This window comes from Vulpes lagopus, chromosome 14, assembly GCF_018345385.1.
Source record: "Vulpes lagopus strain Blue_001 chromosome 14, ASM1834538v1, whole genome shotgun sequence".
Lineage (NCBI taxonomy): Eukaryota > Metazoa > Chordata > Mammalia > Carnivora > Canidae > Vulpes > Vulpes lagopus.
Window position 1 is genome coordinate 21,359,818 of NC_054837.1, and position 18,362 is coordinate 21,378,179.

Here is an 18,362-nt window from a genome sequence, read left to right on the forward strand (position 1 = left end):
TGAGATCAGAGTAGGAGCTGGTTTGACCAGTTGGTGACCATGACGCCAGGCAACTGCTTTGGAAAGTTTTGTTTTTGTTTTTGTTTGGGTCTGGGAGTGACAGCTCTTAGGAGGGTTTGGCCTGAGAAGGTTTTCATGGTTTGTGCTGGGAGAGGAGGAAGGTTGCAGTTGCTGAGGAGGCTGCATAGAGATAGACCAGAAAAGCTATAAACAAGGTATATCCTGGGGACTGTCTTACTTTCACCCTGAATATGAATTAGGGTAATTTTAGTTGTGAGCAATAGACAGTCTAAATAACAGTAACTGAGAGAAAAGGGAACATTATTTCTTCTTAATATTAAAGTCCAGAGACACTCTGTCTCATCGCTGGCATGGTACTCCTGCTTTGAAAAGCCCTCAGAGACTGAGGCTTTTCCATCTTCTTGCTCTGTTTGTTTGGGCTCAATTTCCAAAGCCACCTCATGGACCAGGGAGCCACTTGAGTGCCAGCCATCATGCCTGCATTCCATCCAGCAGGAAGAAAAAAGAGATGAAGAAGAAGGGGAAATGCACAGGACAAATCACTTTTATAGAAATGTCTGGAAGCTACTGTGGAAAATGCTCCCTATATTTCATTGGCCAAAGTTAGTCACATGGCCACACCTAGCTGCAAGGAATGCTGGAAAATAACATTCTTTACTCTGGGTGGCAATGAACCTAGTTAAAATTATGACTAGGATGAAAGGGCAGTGGCTGTTGGGAGGCAACTAGAAACTCTGCAGCATTGTGAAAGAGTAAAGTATCCTAAAGGCTTCAAGTTGGGTTCCTTTGGAAAACTAGTGGGGAGTATGTACTTCTCTGCACCAACATGCTGGTATTTTTGTACACAAAAATGTTTGCCTGGGATTTCAAAGGATCCACAGACTCTCTGAAGCCCAAGCATAGGGGGCCATGGATTCTTGATCTAGAAATAGGGTTCAAGGTGAGGGAGACTGAGGGAAGAAAACCAAACTGTGTGTGTGTGTGTGTGTACACCTGTTCCAACCCTTGTTGATTTGGCAACATGATGTGGTTGGTGTTGTTTGTTTTAGATTTAGATTTGAGAGTAGATTGTCAAAGGCACACAGTGTTACACCTTGAGAAAGTATTTGATAGTTTCACTGGCAATGGGGAAAAAAAAAAGACAGAAAGAAAAACTGCCATGAGTCATCTCATCATGGGTTGGCCATAGCTGTAGGTTGCTTTGGAGTCAGCATTCAGAGGCAGTGGAGATGCTGTGGCTGTGGGTAGAAATGCCTGAACAGGGCCCCATGTCATTCTAGCAGATTGACGTTAGAACTACTGTGGTTGAAAATGTTGATGAAATACCAGGGTGGAGATGGACCTGGGGAAATCGCCAAGGTCTTGGGAGACTCTAGATTCCTCTGAGTGGAGGGAGGCCTCTCTTGAGAATTTGGTATTCTAGGTGATGAAAGGTGAGAAGAGAGAATGTTGGATCTTGGCCAAGGTGACCTGGAACCCTCCCAGAAACCTGACAAGAGCTTATCTAGGCAAATGAACCTACCCCCACTTTTTTTGATATCAGTAACAATGATACTAAGTCAGGTGCTGGGCCAAGTGCTTTACACGTATCACATCTTCATGGCACCCAATCTCAGATTGATCCTTTTAGTATTCCCATTGGAAAGCTGGGGAACCTGAAGCTCAGAGAGATCAAGCCACTTACACATAGGTGCATAGCTAGGAAGTATCGGTCAGGCTCGAACTCAGGTCTTCTGATTCCCAAGTCCTTGCTATCAGCCACTGACTTTTAAAGACCACAGCAGTTTCTAATCCTAGGGACTATACCCCTGAGCCAGGCACAGTGCTGGATGAATAGTGGGTGCTCACATCTGTCTGCCTCATCCCCATGCTGCCTTATCTCATGCCCAGGGAAGGACACAGCCCCTCATTGGTAGAATGTGTGCATGAGACATCCTTAGGGTCCCTGTGTGGGACACGCCACTGCCTTGCCACAGTTTTCCTAGCCATACTCTCCACCGTCTACCCAAAGTAGAGATTAACCAGTTCAAAAATGCATGGGACTTGGAAGGAAGAAGATCTGGCAACTCCGGGCAGATTTAATAGCTTTACAGCCACCAGTGCTGGGCATGGCACTCCCTGTGGGCACACAGGGATGGGGGATGAATGAGGCAGACAAAGGCTTCTCTCCTCTTGGAGATGGGCTATAAACAAGTAAACAAATAAACCAGTTACAGACAGTAATAGCACTATGGAAGGAATGCACAGGGCAGGCAGGGGACCAAGAGCCTACTTTTGGCAGGTGGAAGTCATTGCTCTGGTCCTGTACACATGCAATCGCCCCTGCCCGGGATCCCCAGTCCTCCCTCCTCTTTCCTGAGCTCCTTCTCCTGGCCTGATCCACTTTGCTCACTTCCCTCGCATCAGCCAAGATGTCAGTTTTTCTGTGATGTTTTCCTTGAACCTCCTAGGCTGCCTTAGGTGTCCCTTTGGACTTAGCCACATCCTGGTGTCCAGTTGTGCCACTTACTAGCTATGTAGGTGGGGCAACCAGTCTGTGGCTCAGTTTCTGCATTTGTAAAATCAGCATAGAAATAGTACCTGCCTCATAAGAATGTTGCAAGGATGAAATAATGTAATTTATGTTAATATACATCAAGGGCTTGGAATCGTGTCCAGCACATAGTGGGTCTTATGTGAGTGTTGAGTGTTGTTGCTGGTGCTGTCATTACCATTGTGGCAGCTAGCTGCACACCTATGTTATCACACCTGAGCAGCACACAATATGTATAATTCATGTAATTCAGTGGTTTCCAATCCTGGCTTCATATGTGAATGACCTAAGATGCTTTTAAAAACACCACTACTGGGCAGCCTGGGTGGCTCAGTGGTTTGGTGTCGCCTTCAGCCCAGGGTGTGATCCTGGAGACCCGGGAGCGAGTCCCACATTGGGCTTCCTGCGTGGAGCCTGCTTGTGTCTCTGCCTCCCTCTGTGTGTCTCTCACTAATAAATAAATAAAATATTAAAAAAAAAAAACACATCACTACCCGAGACCGACCCTCAGCCATCCTTATTATTGGGGCTGGGTGGGACTCAAGTGTGTGTGGCTTTGTAAAGTGCACAGTTCATTCTAATATGTAGCCAGCATTCAGAACCACTGGCCTGACCCAACTTCTTTTAACAGGTAAAATAACTAGGACCTAGAGGGGCTTAATTTGTTTAGGTCACAAGGTGAACTAGGGGCAGGAGTCTTGGCTCCTGCCTCTTGGGAAGTTTCAGATGTCCTCCTGACTCCCCTGCTTCTCTGACTGCCTTCACCCTGAGGAGAGGGTGTGTGTGTGCCTGGGATTGCAGAAGTAAAGGGGCTGGCTGCAATGCTGCCTCGGCTCCATCTCTGGGCAGCTGCTAATCTGGCCTGAAAGACAGCCATCTCCCAAAGCAGCTCTCCCTCTCCTGTGGCCAGGACAGAGGAGGCTGGGAGGGGGTGGGGTGCTTCTTCAGACCAAGAGCCAGAAGAACACCCAATTCCTGTAACTGGGAGCCAGAGCAGGAGGTAGAAAGGCAGATGCCTCTTCTATGAGTCACTGAGGGATGGCTGGCATCACAGGGACAATCGCCTGGCAACCACATTTTCCAGAAAAAGTCATTGGGGATCCTTACAAAGGGCTAGCTCTGAGTTATGGGGCTCTCACCTTCAGAGGTAAAGAGATAGAGCAGAAATGGACCTGGAGCCCACAGACCGAGATTCAAATACCCTCTAGCTATGTGGTACTCCCTCTGTGGCCCTCAACTTCCTCCTCTGTTGAATGGGGTTGTCATGAAAAGGAAGTAAGTTAATGCATGAAAAGGGCTTGGTACATAATCATTGATCTACAAAAGGTAACTATTATTATTACTACTAATATTATGCATTGACGAAGCCTCATAAGGGGACACTGGTTGCTGCCTGTTTGGTAAGAAATAAATCAGCGTGTGGTGGTGGTGGCGGTGGCTGCGGCTGCGGCTGCTGGGCCTCAGCAGTCCCAGTCCCAGTAGATAGCAGTGGCTCTACTCCAGGGAGTTTGTCTCATTGAAATGACAATTTTAAGAGAGATCTCCAAAGGGGCGAGATACAAGGGGAGGTGACAATGGTAAGCTATCTTGTTTGCTCTTTCTCTCCTAGCTGATAACCTTGTGAGGCATAGACAGGGCTGTGCTGCAGACAAGGAAAGGGCTGTAGCTCTGGGGATGCAAGGGGGATTGTTGTCTGGCCCCTGGGATGACATACATTATCCATGCATGTGTTTGTATAAATTTTTTTGACTTGCATAGTGTTTGAAAAAAGGAAGGACACACATTTTAAAAAACAGGAAATTTTATCTGAAAATTCACTCTCTTGAGAAATGGGGAAATCTGGCAACACTGAGCTGAGCTAGCACACACCTGGCAGTGGTGTACTGGAATTCCCGATCCCCACAGTCCTAACCCTGCCCGCTTCCCTCACCTGCCTGCCCCCATGGGGGTTTTCTACCCCTGTTTCCTACAGCAGGAAATTCTGAAGTTGGGCACTGAGGGCATTTCCGGAGGCCTCCACAGGGCCTTGCAGGAACCCCACTGTTCCCAGGTGGCTACTTATGGCTGTCTCCATGAGCCCTGCTTCCTTAGCTCTGTCTCGGTTTAGGGAATAGTAGTCATGCTCCCTAACATTCACTGAGGGCTTCCCATGCATCATGCATTTTTAGAGCCACCATTCCATTTGGTTCCCACAGCAGCCCAGGGAGGGAGCTGTTGCTGTCTCCATTTTAAGGATGAGCAAGCCAAGTCCCAATGGGGTGTCATCCTTGCTCAGTGCCACACAGCTAGTAATGGCAGGGCCTATCTCAGAATCCAGATCTTTGGACTCCCAAGTCTGTGCTCTACACACTGAACTTCCTCCTGCCTATTAAGGCCTGGGAGAGAAACCATTCTACCAAAGAGAACTGATTACTCTCTGCAGCAACCAAAGTGTTGTGGAGCAGAGCAATGCAGAGTCTGAGGGCTGGAGTTAGCCTGTCTGGATCCTATCATTGGCTACATGGCCTTGGGCAAGTGAGTTTTGCTTTTCAGGGCTTCAGTTTCCTTCTACATAGGAAGGAGATTCTAATGCCTACCTCGCAGGGTTGTGGTAAAGACTGAGATAATGCACATAAAATGCTCAAGGAAAGGTTTCCCATGGCACTCCATGAATGCTAAGAATGTCTATGCAAAACCAAAGTGTCTACAGGTTTGCTTTGAAGATTGAAGAAATGAGATGAGCAATGGGACCACGTGTGCACACAGCAGGTACTGCCCAGGTGTTCTCTGTCCCGGTCTCCCTGCCACCCCTCTTCCTTCCCTGCTTCTGGGCACCCCACATAGACAGAGGATCCTGGGCCACGGATGAGAACACCATACCATGGAACCTTTTATTAGAACAGAGACATGTTTTGTACAGGCTGAAAAATCGGAAACCCCGGGAAGGTTATGCTTAGCTGTGGACACCAGAAATCAAACAAGCCACGGCCGCTGTGTCACAGGGTAGAGGACAGGGTCCCAGGATGCTGGAGGACACAGGAGCTTCTCCCCCTCCGATGTGGATGTTCCAGGCAGAGGCTGGCTGCTCAGGCTGAGCTGGGCTGGTGGTGGGTCCCCTAGCTTGGGGTTTTCCAGATGGGAATTCCAGCCCCCGGTGTGGAGAAATGGCCTTGGGGTGCACCAAGTCTGCTGGGCTGATATGGTGGATTCTGTGAGGTCCTTGGCCTATGACTGCTTGAGGGAGCAGCCAAGAATTGGGAGAGAAAAGAACCTGCCCAAAGTCCTCACAACAGAGACCTGGCATGAAAGAGCTACCAAGCGAAGGGGGCATGGAGCCAGGCGGGTCTGAGCTCAAGGGAGTTCAGGCATACCAGTTCCCCCTTCCCAGGCCTCAGTTTTCTCATCTGCAAAATGGCACCATGACCTATGTCACTAGCTTGTTCAAACAACTGTACAAAATACAGCCCTGACACAATAAACAGCAGTGAACTCCAGAGAACAATGAAGTCTTCTTGGTCTCTCCTTTGATCACTCTGGACGGCTGGGCTTGGAGAGAAGGTCAGGGTAATAGAGGGGACTTCTTTGACCTGGGCTACAAGAGTTATATCAGGTGGCAGCACCCGGAGGCCTCCCATTTTTGACTGCAGGACTCAGCTACTACAACCTCACCTTGCAACTGAGGTCCATGGCCTGGGTTTTTATGTCCCTTCTTTGGGAGACATCCTTCAACCTACAGTTGGCAGAAGACACAAGAGACTGTATATCTGACAGTTCGGAGCTCACAGCATCGGAGTTGGAAACCCCACCCTCCACCGTGCCAAGAATGCTTAGGCCAAATCCCATTTTACAGATGATAACACTGAGGCCTGACACCCACCTCCCTTTCATCCAGACAGACACACACAGGCCAGAGAATCACAAAAGAATGTTGTTCCAGTCTCTTTGGCTCAACTTGTTAGATGAGGCATATCTTTTCTTGGCCAGAGAAAAGGAATTACAATTTGGTCTCTCTCTCTCTCTCTCTCTCTCTTTTTTTCAAAGAGTTGTGACTTTTTAATAGAAGTTGGTTCGTGCACAGGCATTTTATTCCTCGATTAATTTCCATCAAAATGAGGTTTTTCCCGGAGATAACCAGTGTTTTAGTTCCATTTGAGCTTAATTTGTATGACCGAAGACTCCGTTTCTGCCAATTCCAATTTGCTGGGTGATTCTAGCACTCATTACCTGGGTGAAAATGCCCCTGCTGCAGACAGCCGCACCCAGAGCTGAGAGATGGACCGATTTCTAATAGCAATTCAGGGGAAGAGGTGGTCCCTCTCCTCTCCCGATATCACTCAATAAATAGGGAATAAATTATTAAATAAGCCAGGTTCTGATGAGGGGCCCCCATCATGATATTTACAATGCAAAACAATCATCCCCCCAAAAACTCCTCAATAGATTAAAAAAAAAAAAACAACCAAAACAACAGCCACAGACAGAGGGGAGATGCCAAGTCTATTCGTATCACTCGCTCATTGGTGCAGAAGTGAGGAGGAAGAGGCTGCAATAAAGCATTGCGGGATGATACTGGATCCAGCATAAGCTCCTTAGCTGGATGCAGCTGGCTAATGGAGGAGGGAGCGTTTTGAGGAATCCTGGTTTGTTTTTTAATCACACTCTTCTATTTAGCTGGAGAGCAAAGCAAGGCAAGACACATGCTTGTGAGATTATTTTGAATATTTGTGGAAAAGAATACAATGGAAGAAATGATGGGAGTGGGACTTAAAAAAAAAAGTGCTTGAGAACCTTCGGAAACACCCAAATGTCAGCCGTCTTCAAGCAAAGCCTTTGGCAAAAAGGATGCTTCTGAGCTAATGCATGATAGGGACTCTCTGAGACAGAGACCCTTGTGTCTCGCAAACATCTTAATTGTGTTTTGCTTCTGAAAGATTGCCTTTCCTTCAAGGAAGGGAAGAAACAGAGCTAGGAATGCAGTGGAACCTCGAGGAACTAGAATGTTCCTGGATGAGGTAGGGTTTTGAGGGAGTTAGCGTTTCTTAATTTAACCGAAGGGAGTTCACATACTGTTTTCAAGTTTTTCTCTAATGACTGAGAACCTCCGAAAAATATTTAGGTTCTTTTTCTTTTTCAATCCTGGTGAACTCATTCTGTCTTTAGGCAATTTCCTAGGCCTCAGGTCAACATTCTGGATTCTATCTCAGAAACTCCCCCACTTCTCAAAGGGATTGTAATCTTTGGCCCGGAAAAGGGGAGCAATCTGTCCAGGGTCATTCATCTAGGCAGGCAGCAGGTCTTGGGCTGCATGTTTACTGGGCCTCAAGCCACATCCCCCAATGCTGGCTCGTAAAATAAGCACATGCCACGTGCGGGTTGCAGGTGATTTGTCTCACTCCCTGGAAACAGAAGGTAATGTGGGCGAAGTAGGCAGAGGAACAGTGATGCCAGGAATTGGGCCACAACAAGGTTACCAGCGCCCCAACAAGCATTTATATTTGGATGCATAAGAAAGGAAATGTAAGGGAAATTAGAGAAGGCTATTTGGCAGGGGGTGGGGGGACAGAGATCCCCACCCCCACACCAGGAGGCATTTAAGCAGCCTCTTGCAAACTTTCCCCTGGCTGGGAGTTAGAGCTGGGTAGTCACATTGCCAGGGAAACAACCAGGGATATTGCAAAAGTCTCACTAAACTCAAAGCTGGACCACAGGAGCCAGCAATTTCAAGGCAGTTGAATGGTGACTTTGGAAAGAGTAGGGCCCTCTCTGGGAAGCAGCAAGTAGACAATGCCAGTTAGAGAGGCAGGACTGGTAAAGGCCTCTAGATCCTGGCTCCGTGGGATCCGAGATGACCTTCTTGGGGGGACCTTTGGCTGCTCCTTTCATCTTGTCTCCCTGCCCCCGCCCCGCCCGTCCCTAATTTCTGGAAATAGCATTGTGCTCTCCTCTGATGGAAAGCAAGAGATCACAGTAAAAGGCTTTAGCTTTGGGTCTGTGTATCTCTCTTAGGAGGGTGGACACTGCTCCCAGAAGCGGTGTGTGTCCATGGGCAGAAGGAAGAGAGCAGCCTGGAAAAACCTCAGGGGATGGGGAGAAATTAGCTTCAGTGGAGGTGGAAGTATTTGTAATTTACACAAAACCCACCAGGCATGCTCAGAAAAGCTAGCGAGTGATCCTGCCCACCACCTGCCGCCCTGGAGTAAGGGTGAGACCGCAGGTGCATCTCCTCTCCCCTCAGTCAGCTCCATTCTTGCCATATTCTCTCCATGTCAACTCCTAGTTTGATCCCAGCGCTAAGCCAGATGTCGCTTCAACCACTGTGGCCCCCCAAGCTCAAGACAGCTACTTCAGTAAACACTGAACAACGCCTCCTTGGTGAGCCAAAGGACAGTATAGCTGTCTCCCAGCAGGTGTCTCCCTAAAGTGCTCACCCCACAATTCCTGACTCTGCAAGTTGTGCCTTAGTTAGGTTATGCTAACTTTAGACTCAATCCCCACGTGAGCTGTGACTCCACCATATCATTTCAGGGCCTTAGCTCACAAGCCTCGTGGCTGTTGTTCATCCTTCCGATACCTCAGTGAGGCAGCTGGTGGGCAGGGAGCTGGGGCACAAGCCTGAAGCTCACCGACATAAGGAACCTTGGGTCTGAAACACTCCCCCACCCCCTCAGGCCAACTCCAGGATGTTTGGACTTAGAGCTTGTGGGTGTCACCTGAAGGGACAAAGCCAACATCCCTACTCACATCCCACCTCTCAGATTTCATCCACAAAGATGCGAGGGAAAAAAGATGCACAAAAATAGAAGCCCCCCCCCAACACACACACACACACACACACACACACACACACACACACACACACCTTTCCATATAAATAAATAAATAGTTGAATACTGCTAATGGCAACCGAGAGAGAGAGAGAGACAGACAGACAGACATCACATAAATAAATAAATAAACATAAATAAATAAAATAAATAATAGGTTTGCTAGGAGCCCCAGGCAAAATGGTCCCCTAGAGTTGTCTGAAGGCAGTCTGATGGGAGGCTCTGGGGCCTCTCTCACTGCTGTCCTGCTAAAGAGGTTCCGTGGCTCGGAGAGCCTTGGTCTCCATGATGGGAGACTGGATCCCAGTCTGGGTTCCTGGGCAGGGAAGAGGGTTATTTACAGTTGCTGTACATGCCCTCCCAGGGCACCTGCCCCTGTCCCAGGCACCTGCCATCCGGCCTTCTGTGGTGACAGCATTGGCATCCATCAGTCTGGGTGGGTGGGGCCCAGGGCTGAGCCAGAGGGCACCATGGGAAGGCCAGCTTGTCCAGTGCTGTCTGGGGCACCTCGCTCCTGTGGGTGGTTGGGGGGCAGTTTCTGGTCCCATGGGCTGATGTCATGGGAAGGATTGGGGGCTGGGGGAGACGGTCACCTTTTTCAAGAAAAAAGGATTTTTTTTTCAAATATTTTCCCTGGGGTGTGAAGGATAAAGAGTGTTTGGCTCCCCATTGCTGGCCCCAGTATCCAGAGCCGGAAACTGTGCCCCCTCACTGTCTCCCTCCAGGCCCTGTCCTGCCGCAGTTGCCACTGCAAACTTGAAACTCACCCACAAGGCTCCGGAAAGCCAGTCAGCTGGTGAGGGGGATGCCCAAGAGTTTATTTTAAGGATCTTCCCCCTCACACCCCTGTTTGCGGTGCCTGCTGTAGATGAAGCAACTGGTGGTATTTGCGTGTTGGAGATCAGCTTACCCAAGCTGCCCAGCCCTGGGCAGGGGGAAGACAGGGTGAGGGCAGAAATGAAGGGTGGGCTTGAGCTCACAGGAAGCCTCAGAAGCCAGCAGAATCCCAAGCTATGGAAGATCCAAGGCCCTGTCCCCTCACACTCTCGGGATTTGGGTCTTTCCCCCCAAACCTGAGCTGCTGTGCCCCATCCTGGCAAAATTCCTGAGAGGCAAAGGGGGTGGCTGAGGCCGAGGGTGGGTGAGTAGATGCTCGGCTGCATGGGGTGGGCTCCAGGGTGTGGCAGTCTGGGAAGTGGGGGAAGGGACAGGCAGGCACCAACCCGAGGGTAGGGCCAGACTGGCCGGCGCTGGGGACTGGCAGCGGGCCATGGCACTGGGGAATGTTCAGCAGATGGTCTCGTGGAATTAAGTCAGTGCCAGCTAGTGGGGGCTGAGGCAAATTTAGGATCTGGGGCTGTGGACCAAGCTGTCCTGACTGTCCACTGTGTCCTTTCTCAGTGAGGTTCAGAGGCCCTGTGAACAGCCAAGGGGCTGTCTAAGCCATGAGGTGGCCTTTCCACTGCTAGAACCTACTGGACTGCTTTTCCTGACCCCACCAAGATAATGGGGGGGGGCAGCAGAATGACCCCCTGCCCTTTCATGTCTGTACTCACAACCAGAGAACCCATTTCCTAGCTCCTGACACTTTGTACCAATCGAAATATCCGTGCTCCCTACTCAGGTTAGGTCCCCTTCTCTCCCCACTTAGCCTTCTGGCCTTTGTTCCAGCCTGTTTGGGGAGGTGGAAGGCCTGACACGCGCCCCTGGGCCTGACTGCACCTGGTTTCCTCTCCTCTGCTCCCATCCTACGAGGGTCCACACACTCGCGTGGTGGTGGTGAGACAGGCGAGGATGAGGGCAGGGGGATGAGCACTGCTAGCCTTCCTTGTGCACCCTGTGAGCAGTAGGTTGGCGGAACTTTGTTTTCCCCGCCAGGCTCAAACGTTTGAGTCACGGACTCATTGCTTCTTACAAAACCCTGTGGTTTTTTTGTGCCAACAGAGGGTGGTTCTCTCCATATGCCCAGGTCTGAACTGAGCCCCAGGGTGGTGCTGGTGGAGGCTCCTAGCAGCTTGACATAGAGGCTGAAGGCCCCCGGTACCCTCCTCCTCCTCCCCCTCCCCAGGAGAGCAGGAAAGACAGGGTCCAGGAGCCCTCAATGTCTGTCACCGAGGAGAAGGCAGGGTGGGCAGGGAGGGGTGGGGGAGGCTGGCAGAGTGAAAGGGGCCCCCTGCAGGCAGCTGGCTCAAGGAGGGCCCCTGTTTAGCGCCTCGTGCTGGAGTAGCTGTCTGCCGAGCTGTAGCTCCGGCTCCGGCTCCGGGAGCCCAGGCTGGGGCTGCGGGAGCCGGAGCTGCTGCTAGCGCGGGTCCTGCTCCGGCTGCGGCTGCGGCTGCGGCTCCGGCTGCGGCTGCGGCTGCGGCTGCGGCTGCGGCTGCGGCTCCGGCTGCGGCTCCGGGTGTAGCTGCGGCTGGCAGAGCGGCTGCTGCTGCTGCTGTACCAGGAGGAGGTGCTGCTGAGGCTGCTGGATGATGAGGGGCTGGGCCGGTAGTAGGGGATGGGGCGTTTCCGGGCACTGCGGAGACCAGAGGGAGCGCGCTGGAGGACCAGACCGCCCAGCCTCCCCCCGAGCGCGCCCGCCGTCCCCAGGGAAAGCGGACTCCTTCCTCCGTCCCAGGCTCTTGGGGGAAACACCCCTTTGCGCGCTCCTCCTGCTGTCCTGAGACCATCTAGTGCTGGTGTCTCGAGAAGTGACAGCTCTCACTTTTGAGCCAAGCAAGCCTGAGGCTGGGAGTCTCCAGCTGGCAACCGAATCTACATCTAGGCTTTAATTGCACGTTTTGTTTATCTTTTTACTTTTACTGGAACCTTCTATTTATGGTAAGAGAGGCTGATCTTCCATTTGCTATGGTATACTGTGGTGCATTCCTTTTGAATTAAATGTATGGACCTCTAAGAAAGAACATATCTGCTTAAAGAACATATCTGTTAAAACATATCTGTTTAAAGAACATATCTGTTTAAAATCAGAACATATCTGAACATATCTGTTACATTTGAATTAAGTGTATGGACCTCTAAGAAAGAACATATCAACAACAGTAGCTTACTAAACAGGTAAGTGCAAAGTGCTCAGATGCCGCTGGGTGCCTAAAGTTTGGGAAACACTGAATGGCTCATCAGGATGGACTATCTGAGGTTGACTAAGGAAACGAGAGCCTTTTAGAAATGCCAGTTTATCTCAGCCTTCTTCTAAGTCCACCCCATGGCACCTGTAGTCCATGCTGTGGGAGTAGGACTCCCTTCATGTGTGCCGTCCTGTTCTATGGGATATCCGAGAAGGTGATGCCATTGCCCCTATTCTTATTGTTTGGAGTCACAAGTGCTTTTCCCTCCTCCAGGTCATCTCTAGGGAGGAGGCCCAGGGCAGCCAGGACATCGCAGCTCCACTCCTGTGAGTCTCTGGATGGATTGGCTGACCCTTGGAGGGCCAGGAGGAACTGATTGTCAGGAGCCAATTTCAGGACAGCACTCAGCCATTCTGCTTTCAAGGCCTAAAACTATGTGTCCATTCAGACCTCAGGGGTTTTTTGTAGGGCTTTTCTTATCTAAGACCTTAACTGTTAGAGGCAACCTGATCCACCTAATCTGACCTTTCAATCTGTAACAATGACACAGTGAGGGTTCTAGTGTTTTGCATTTCAGTTTACAAAGTGTGTTCCCATCTCTTTGCCCCCCCCCTTTTTTTTCATCTTCATGATACACACTCCTGAAGGAAATATTCATGGATGAGAACTGAGAATCTGGGAGGTGAAGAGAGTTCTCCAGATCCAGTGCTCTACCCCTGGCCCACCGGGGCTCCCTCTAAATTCCTTTGGCACCTAAAGATCCTTCTTGCCCTCTCCACACTTGGTGCCAGGTATGATCAGGGCCTATTAAAGCCTGGCATGTGGTCTGACCGTGATCCTCTTTGCTGGCCGGCTCCACCCCCAGGAAAAGATCCGCTGCTTTGCCCCCTTCGCCGGGATGTGACCTCGCAGCCCCCTCCGCAGCCCCCGGCCACACCCCCTCCGGCACACCTGATTCCTCAGGCTGTCCCCACCCCTGTCCCGGGGCACCCATCCTAGCCCCGCCCCGAGGCCCTGCCCTCTCCTGTCAGGCCTCGCAAATTGCCTGAGCTCCCACAATCCTGAAATCCAGCTCCACGGGGTGCAGGGGAGATCCCGAGGCCCCGACGGGTGGGGGTGGGAGTGAGGGTGGGAGTGAGGGTGAAGGTGGGCACCCCGGCCCTCCTGGCCTCACCTGGTTATCCTCCGCGCCTCCAGGTGGCTCGGGGAGTCTCTCCGGCGCTTGCGCATGGGCGAGTAGGACCGCCGTCTCCGACGTGCTCGCTCGCGCTCCCGCTGCTGCGAGTCCTTCTCATTGTACTTGGGGTCCCGCTCCCTGAAGGGGTGCGGGGGTCACTGGGGAGCTGGGGCTGGCTTTTCCGCATGAGCCAGGGGCACTCACTTCCTCTTCCCTGTGCCCCGCACCTCATTGCAGCAGGTGCTGGGTTCCTCCCGGGGCCCCAGGAACGCGGGAGGGAATAGGACAGGGCTCTGGTTCAGTGTTGTGGGGAGACCAGGCGTGGGCGCGGGTGTCGGCCTTCGAGGGTGGGCGCTACAGGGGCCTAGGTGCTGCGGGGGTTAGGATGTGGCGGTCCAGAGGGCCCTGGTGCATGCGGAACAACTGCGCTCTGAATAACGGGGATGAAGAGGCTGAGGGCCCGGGATGCGAATTCTGGGGTGTGGCTGGATGTACATTCCGGGGGTCCATTAGAACCCAAGGATATGTTACACGTCCCCACTCCAGCCGAGACCAAAGAAACTACAAGGAGGCTGGGTCGTCTCCCCATCCCTACTCCCTCAAGGCTGGAGGACGGGGGGGCTGGGGCGGGGCTTGGGTGACGCTCCGCAGAGGCCGGGGGGAGGGGGCCGCGAAGGCGGAGCCCGTGCTTGGGGGCGGGGCTGTACCTGCCGGGGCTGTACCGCGAGTAGCTGGGGCTGCGGCGCGATCGCGAGCTTCTGCTCCGCGGGCTCCTCTTGCCGGACTTGGAGGAGTAGCTGGAAGAGCGCGAGTAGGACCTGCGGGAGACGGTAAACAGTCCCCAGGGGCCTGCTGGGCTTCGCCGGGGTCGTGCCGGGGTCGTCCCGCAGGTGTAGGTGTAGGGTTGCTTACGGCTGGTCCCCCGAGGATGACTTTGACTTTCTGGACGCCAGGCCCAGGAATCTGGCCCTTTCCTGAGAATGAGATTCCCTCCCTTTTGGGCGACTAATAATAATATTGGTAACTTCTTCTTAGTGAGTTCTTACCATCTAAGGCCACTTACTAGTTATGTGACTTTGGACAGGTGATCTCACTTCTGTGAGTCTCTGTTTTCTCATCTATAGAATGGGGATAAATAATCATACTTTCCCTATACAGTCGTAAATTCAATGAGTAAATTAGAGTAAATCACTTACATACCTCACATAGGCAGCACACAGGAAAGGTTAGCTATGACTGTTAGGCTGTTAGGTATTTCATTGAAATTAATGCTTTTGTGTGCATTATCTCATTGAATCCTCAACACATTGTAGGGCGAGGTACTATTATCAATCTCACTCCACAGATGGGGAAACAAAGACACAGAGAGGTGAATGTTTTCATTTTGCAGATAAGGAAACTGAGGCTCAGAGAGGTTATCTGAGCCACCAGCTAGGAATGGGTACAGTGGGCATTCAAACTCATCTGTCTGACCCCCCCTGCCCCCCACCAGGGCCAAAGGACATCTCCAGTTACCATAACTAGCTCCCTAAGGAGGAAAGCTCTGCAGATCAGAGGCCAAAACTGCACTCACCTTTTTCCAGAGGAGGTGGATCGGCTTCGGGTGTACCTGGGGGAGACTCTGGGGTTTGGGGATCGGGAGGAGTGGCTGGAAGAGCGGGTGCTGGCATAAGAAGGGCTGCGGGAGCAACCTCTCATAGGGGAGCTCCGGGCTGTGGATGGGACCAAACCAGACTTCTTCACCTCTGCGCATTCCAGACATGGCGACTGAAATCCTCTGCAGATGTGGGGAGAACTCCTGTCAGCACTGGCTTGCCTGCCCATCTGGAGGCATCTGCTGATACTCCTCTGCCTACCTTTGCCTAGGCTGTGGTACTCTCAGAAACCCCTTTCCACCTATTCCCATCTTACTGCCTCTGGAAAGACTTTCCAGAGCACAGATGTTAGAGGAATAGGAACAGAGGGGAACACATTCCACAAGGGCACTTCAGAGTATTTTAGGTCAGTGGGCATAATGGTAAATAACACCAAATCACATAGACATTTCCTTTGGAGTCTTTTTTAATCCTGGTTACATTAATGAGAATGGGTTGGGTAGTAGTGGGTTTTCCACTATCTCTGTAATACTGGCAGTCACCCAGACATGGTGCTCAGAGCCTTGGGAAGGCAACTGTTGCTAACTAGAATTAAATACACTGTCTTTATGTATTTTCATATATAAATCATGTATTTTGCAAATGCTTTCTATTTAGGACAAGTGCTACAAATTTTCTATGTAAGGTAGTAATGTAAGTTTCCTTATATAAAAAAGTGAGTTTATTAAAATAAGAATATCAGTAGTATCAGGATGTGATTAAAATCAACAAGGGGCCATACAGGAGGTTCAAGTTTGGGAAGCTTTGATGTAGCCCATTTTGCAGATGGGGGAATTGGGACCCAAAAAGAGTGAAGGGTTGTTCAAAATCACCCAATGACAGGGTCCCGTCCTCTGTATTCCCACCCTGCTTAGAGCCATGTGAAGCTCCCGTTGGGTTCTCAGTAAGGACCTGTTCATTTGGTTTGAGCCAAGAGTCAAGCTCCAATCATGTTAATATGGTTTCCAGGCTCATCATTATCTGGCCCTGCTTACCCCTCCAGTCTCACCTCTTGGCACTTTCCTCTCTTGACTCCAGCCATGATAGACTACTTGTTTGTCCTGGAATAGGCCTGTTCTTTCCCTGTCTCCAGGCTTTAGAACATTCCCACTGCCTGGAACCCTCTTCCTTCCCCTCCTCACCTGACAATAACTATTCATGGTTCAGACTTTAGTTTGACCACACCTTTTCTGGGAGGCTTTCCTTGACATCTCCCTGCATCTAGTTGGGTGGCTTTCCATATGTTACCACAGCCCCTAGCCTCTATGCATCCCCTGTCCCTGGAAGAACTCACTTGGTTTTACATTTTTCTTTTCCTCCCCCTTGGCCATTGAACTCCTTGGGGGAGAGGACTCGATTCTAGATACTGTATCCCAGCATCTCACATCTGTCCAAGGTCATGAATAAATAGTTGTGAAGTAAACATATTGTCATGGATGCCCTCCCAACCACCTCAGGAAATTGGTGCTAGCCTCTCCAATTTAAAGAGAAAACTCAGAAGGGTTAGTTACTTCCTCAAGTCTACCCAGAGGCTCAAGCCCTGATCTGTCCAGCTTCAAAGCCCCTGTTCCTGTCACCTCATCAGTCCCCAACCTTCACTCTCCAAGGTTCCCTGGATTTATTTATTTTTTTTAATTTTTATTTATTTATTATAGTCATACAGAGAGAGAGAGAGAGGCAGAGACACAGGCAGAGGGAGAAGCAGGCTCCATGCACCGGGAGCCTGATGTGGGATTCGATCCCGGGTCTCCAGGATCGCGCCCTGGGCCAAAGGCAGGCGCCAAACCGCTGCGCCACCCAGGGATCCCCGTTCCCTGGATTTAAAGCTGATAATGTCTCTTCCATTCAGCCCTCTGCTCATTGCTGACATGACATAAATAATCATGAATTTAGAGATCATTTGTATTTCAAAATGAAAGGCTGAGTTTAAATTATTTAACTTGGCTGTCCGTGTAGATTAAAAGAAGCAGGTAACAGCTAGATGCCACTCAGACTTTAGCTTCAGTGCTATGACAGATCTGTGTTTGAATCCCAGTGCTGTCCCCTATTAACTGAGTTTCTTAACTACTCTGAGTCTCAGTTTCCCCTAGCTAAAAGAGGTCAATGCTAATACTTATCCCATTAAAGTTCTATGAGGAGTTAAGGAAGATTATCCATGGCAAATACTCAGTGTGGACCCTCGCATATAATCAGGGCCCGACACATATTAGCAGTCATTGTTATTATCAGTTGTTATTACTATTGCTATTCTGGTTCTTTTTTTTTCTTTTCTGCTCTGGCGTATAAAGGTAGACACTCATCCTCCCTCTCTCATCCGGGAATTTCACTGTCTGTTCTTGGAGACACTGATGTTTGGTTTGACCCAGCTCCAGCTCCTAGGCAAGCTTGGATGTGAACTGAGGCCAGGGATGTCCTAGGGCAGGCAAACCAGAGGCTACATGTGGAAGCCAAGCTGTTTGTCCAGAACTGAAGTGGGCTACGTGTTGGGAAGAAAGGGCGCTCTGTCCTTAAAGCAGCCTTTAACTGCTTCACTGCTAAGGCTTTGGCTATCATCCTGACATCTTGGCCACCCCGAACAAAAGCAGGCTCCCACCTCCAGAAGAAAGAAGACCCCACTGTTAGCCTTGCAGGATGTACCAGCAAACCTTTTCCACTCCTCTTGCATCTACCTCATTAATTATATGCTCCAGAGAAAAAGGATCATGCTATTTTTATTTCTCCAGCACCAAGCTGAGTGGTTGGCTTATCAGAGGTACCTGATAACCAGGAGAGGGATAAGTAACTGCATGAATGATCTAGAGTAAATGATCAGCGATTTTTACTAGCTATTATTGTGACATTATCCTCAGTGATTAGCATTTTGCTGTGATTTCTTGAATGAGAGGGTAAGGGGTAATGAAGTAGAATTATAACTGGCTCATAAGCAACTGCACGGAAGGGTTCTCTGCAGGAAAACTGCATCTAGCAAGTGCACTAAGAGACACACACTATACATGGGTGTGTGCGCGCATGTGCACACACACGCTCACACACAGGCTGCAGGTCTATGGGAACTCTCTGTACTCTGTGCATCTACAACCCATCCTACTATCAACATCCCACACAAGAGCGATACATTTGTTACAG

The 18,362-nt window shown here is 50.4% G+C and overlaps 1 protein-coding gene across 1 annotated transcript in view; it reads right to left on the reverse strand.

The window, feature by feature from the left end:
- Window positions 1-9,511: 9,511 nt before the first annotated feature.
- SRRM4 (serine/arginine repetitive matrix 4) overlaps window positions 9,512-18,362 on the reverse strand; it is a 149,695-nt gene continuing 140,844 nt past the window's right edge. The window contains exons 10-13 of the mRNA XM_041729160.1: window positions 15,176-15,379; window positions 14,310-14,420; window positions 13,600-13,740; window positions 9,512-11,872 (exon numbers count right to left, since the gene is read on the reverse strand). Of these exons, the coding sequence (XP_041585094.1) occupies window positions 11,563-11,872; window positions 13,600-13,740; window positions 14,310-14,420; window positions 15,176-15,379 (766 nt within the window). The 3' untranslated portion in view covers window positions 9,512-11,562. The remainder of the gene's footprint in view (window positions 11,873-13,599; window positions 13,741-14,309; window positions 14,421-15,175; window positions 15,380-18,362) is intronic.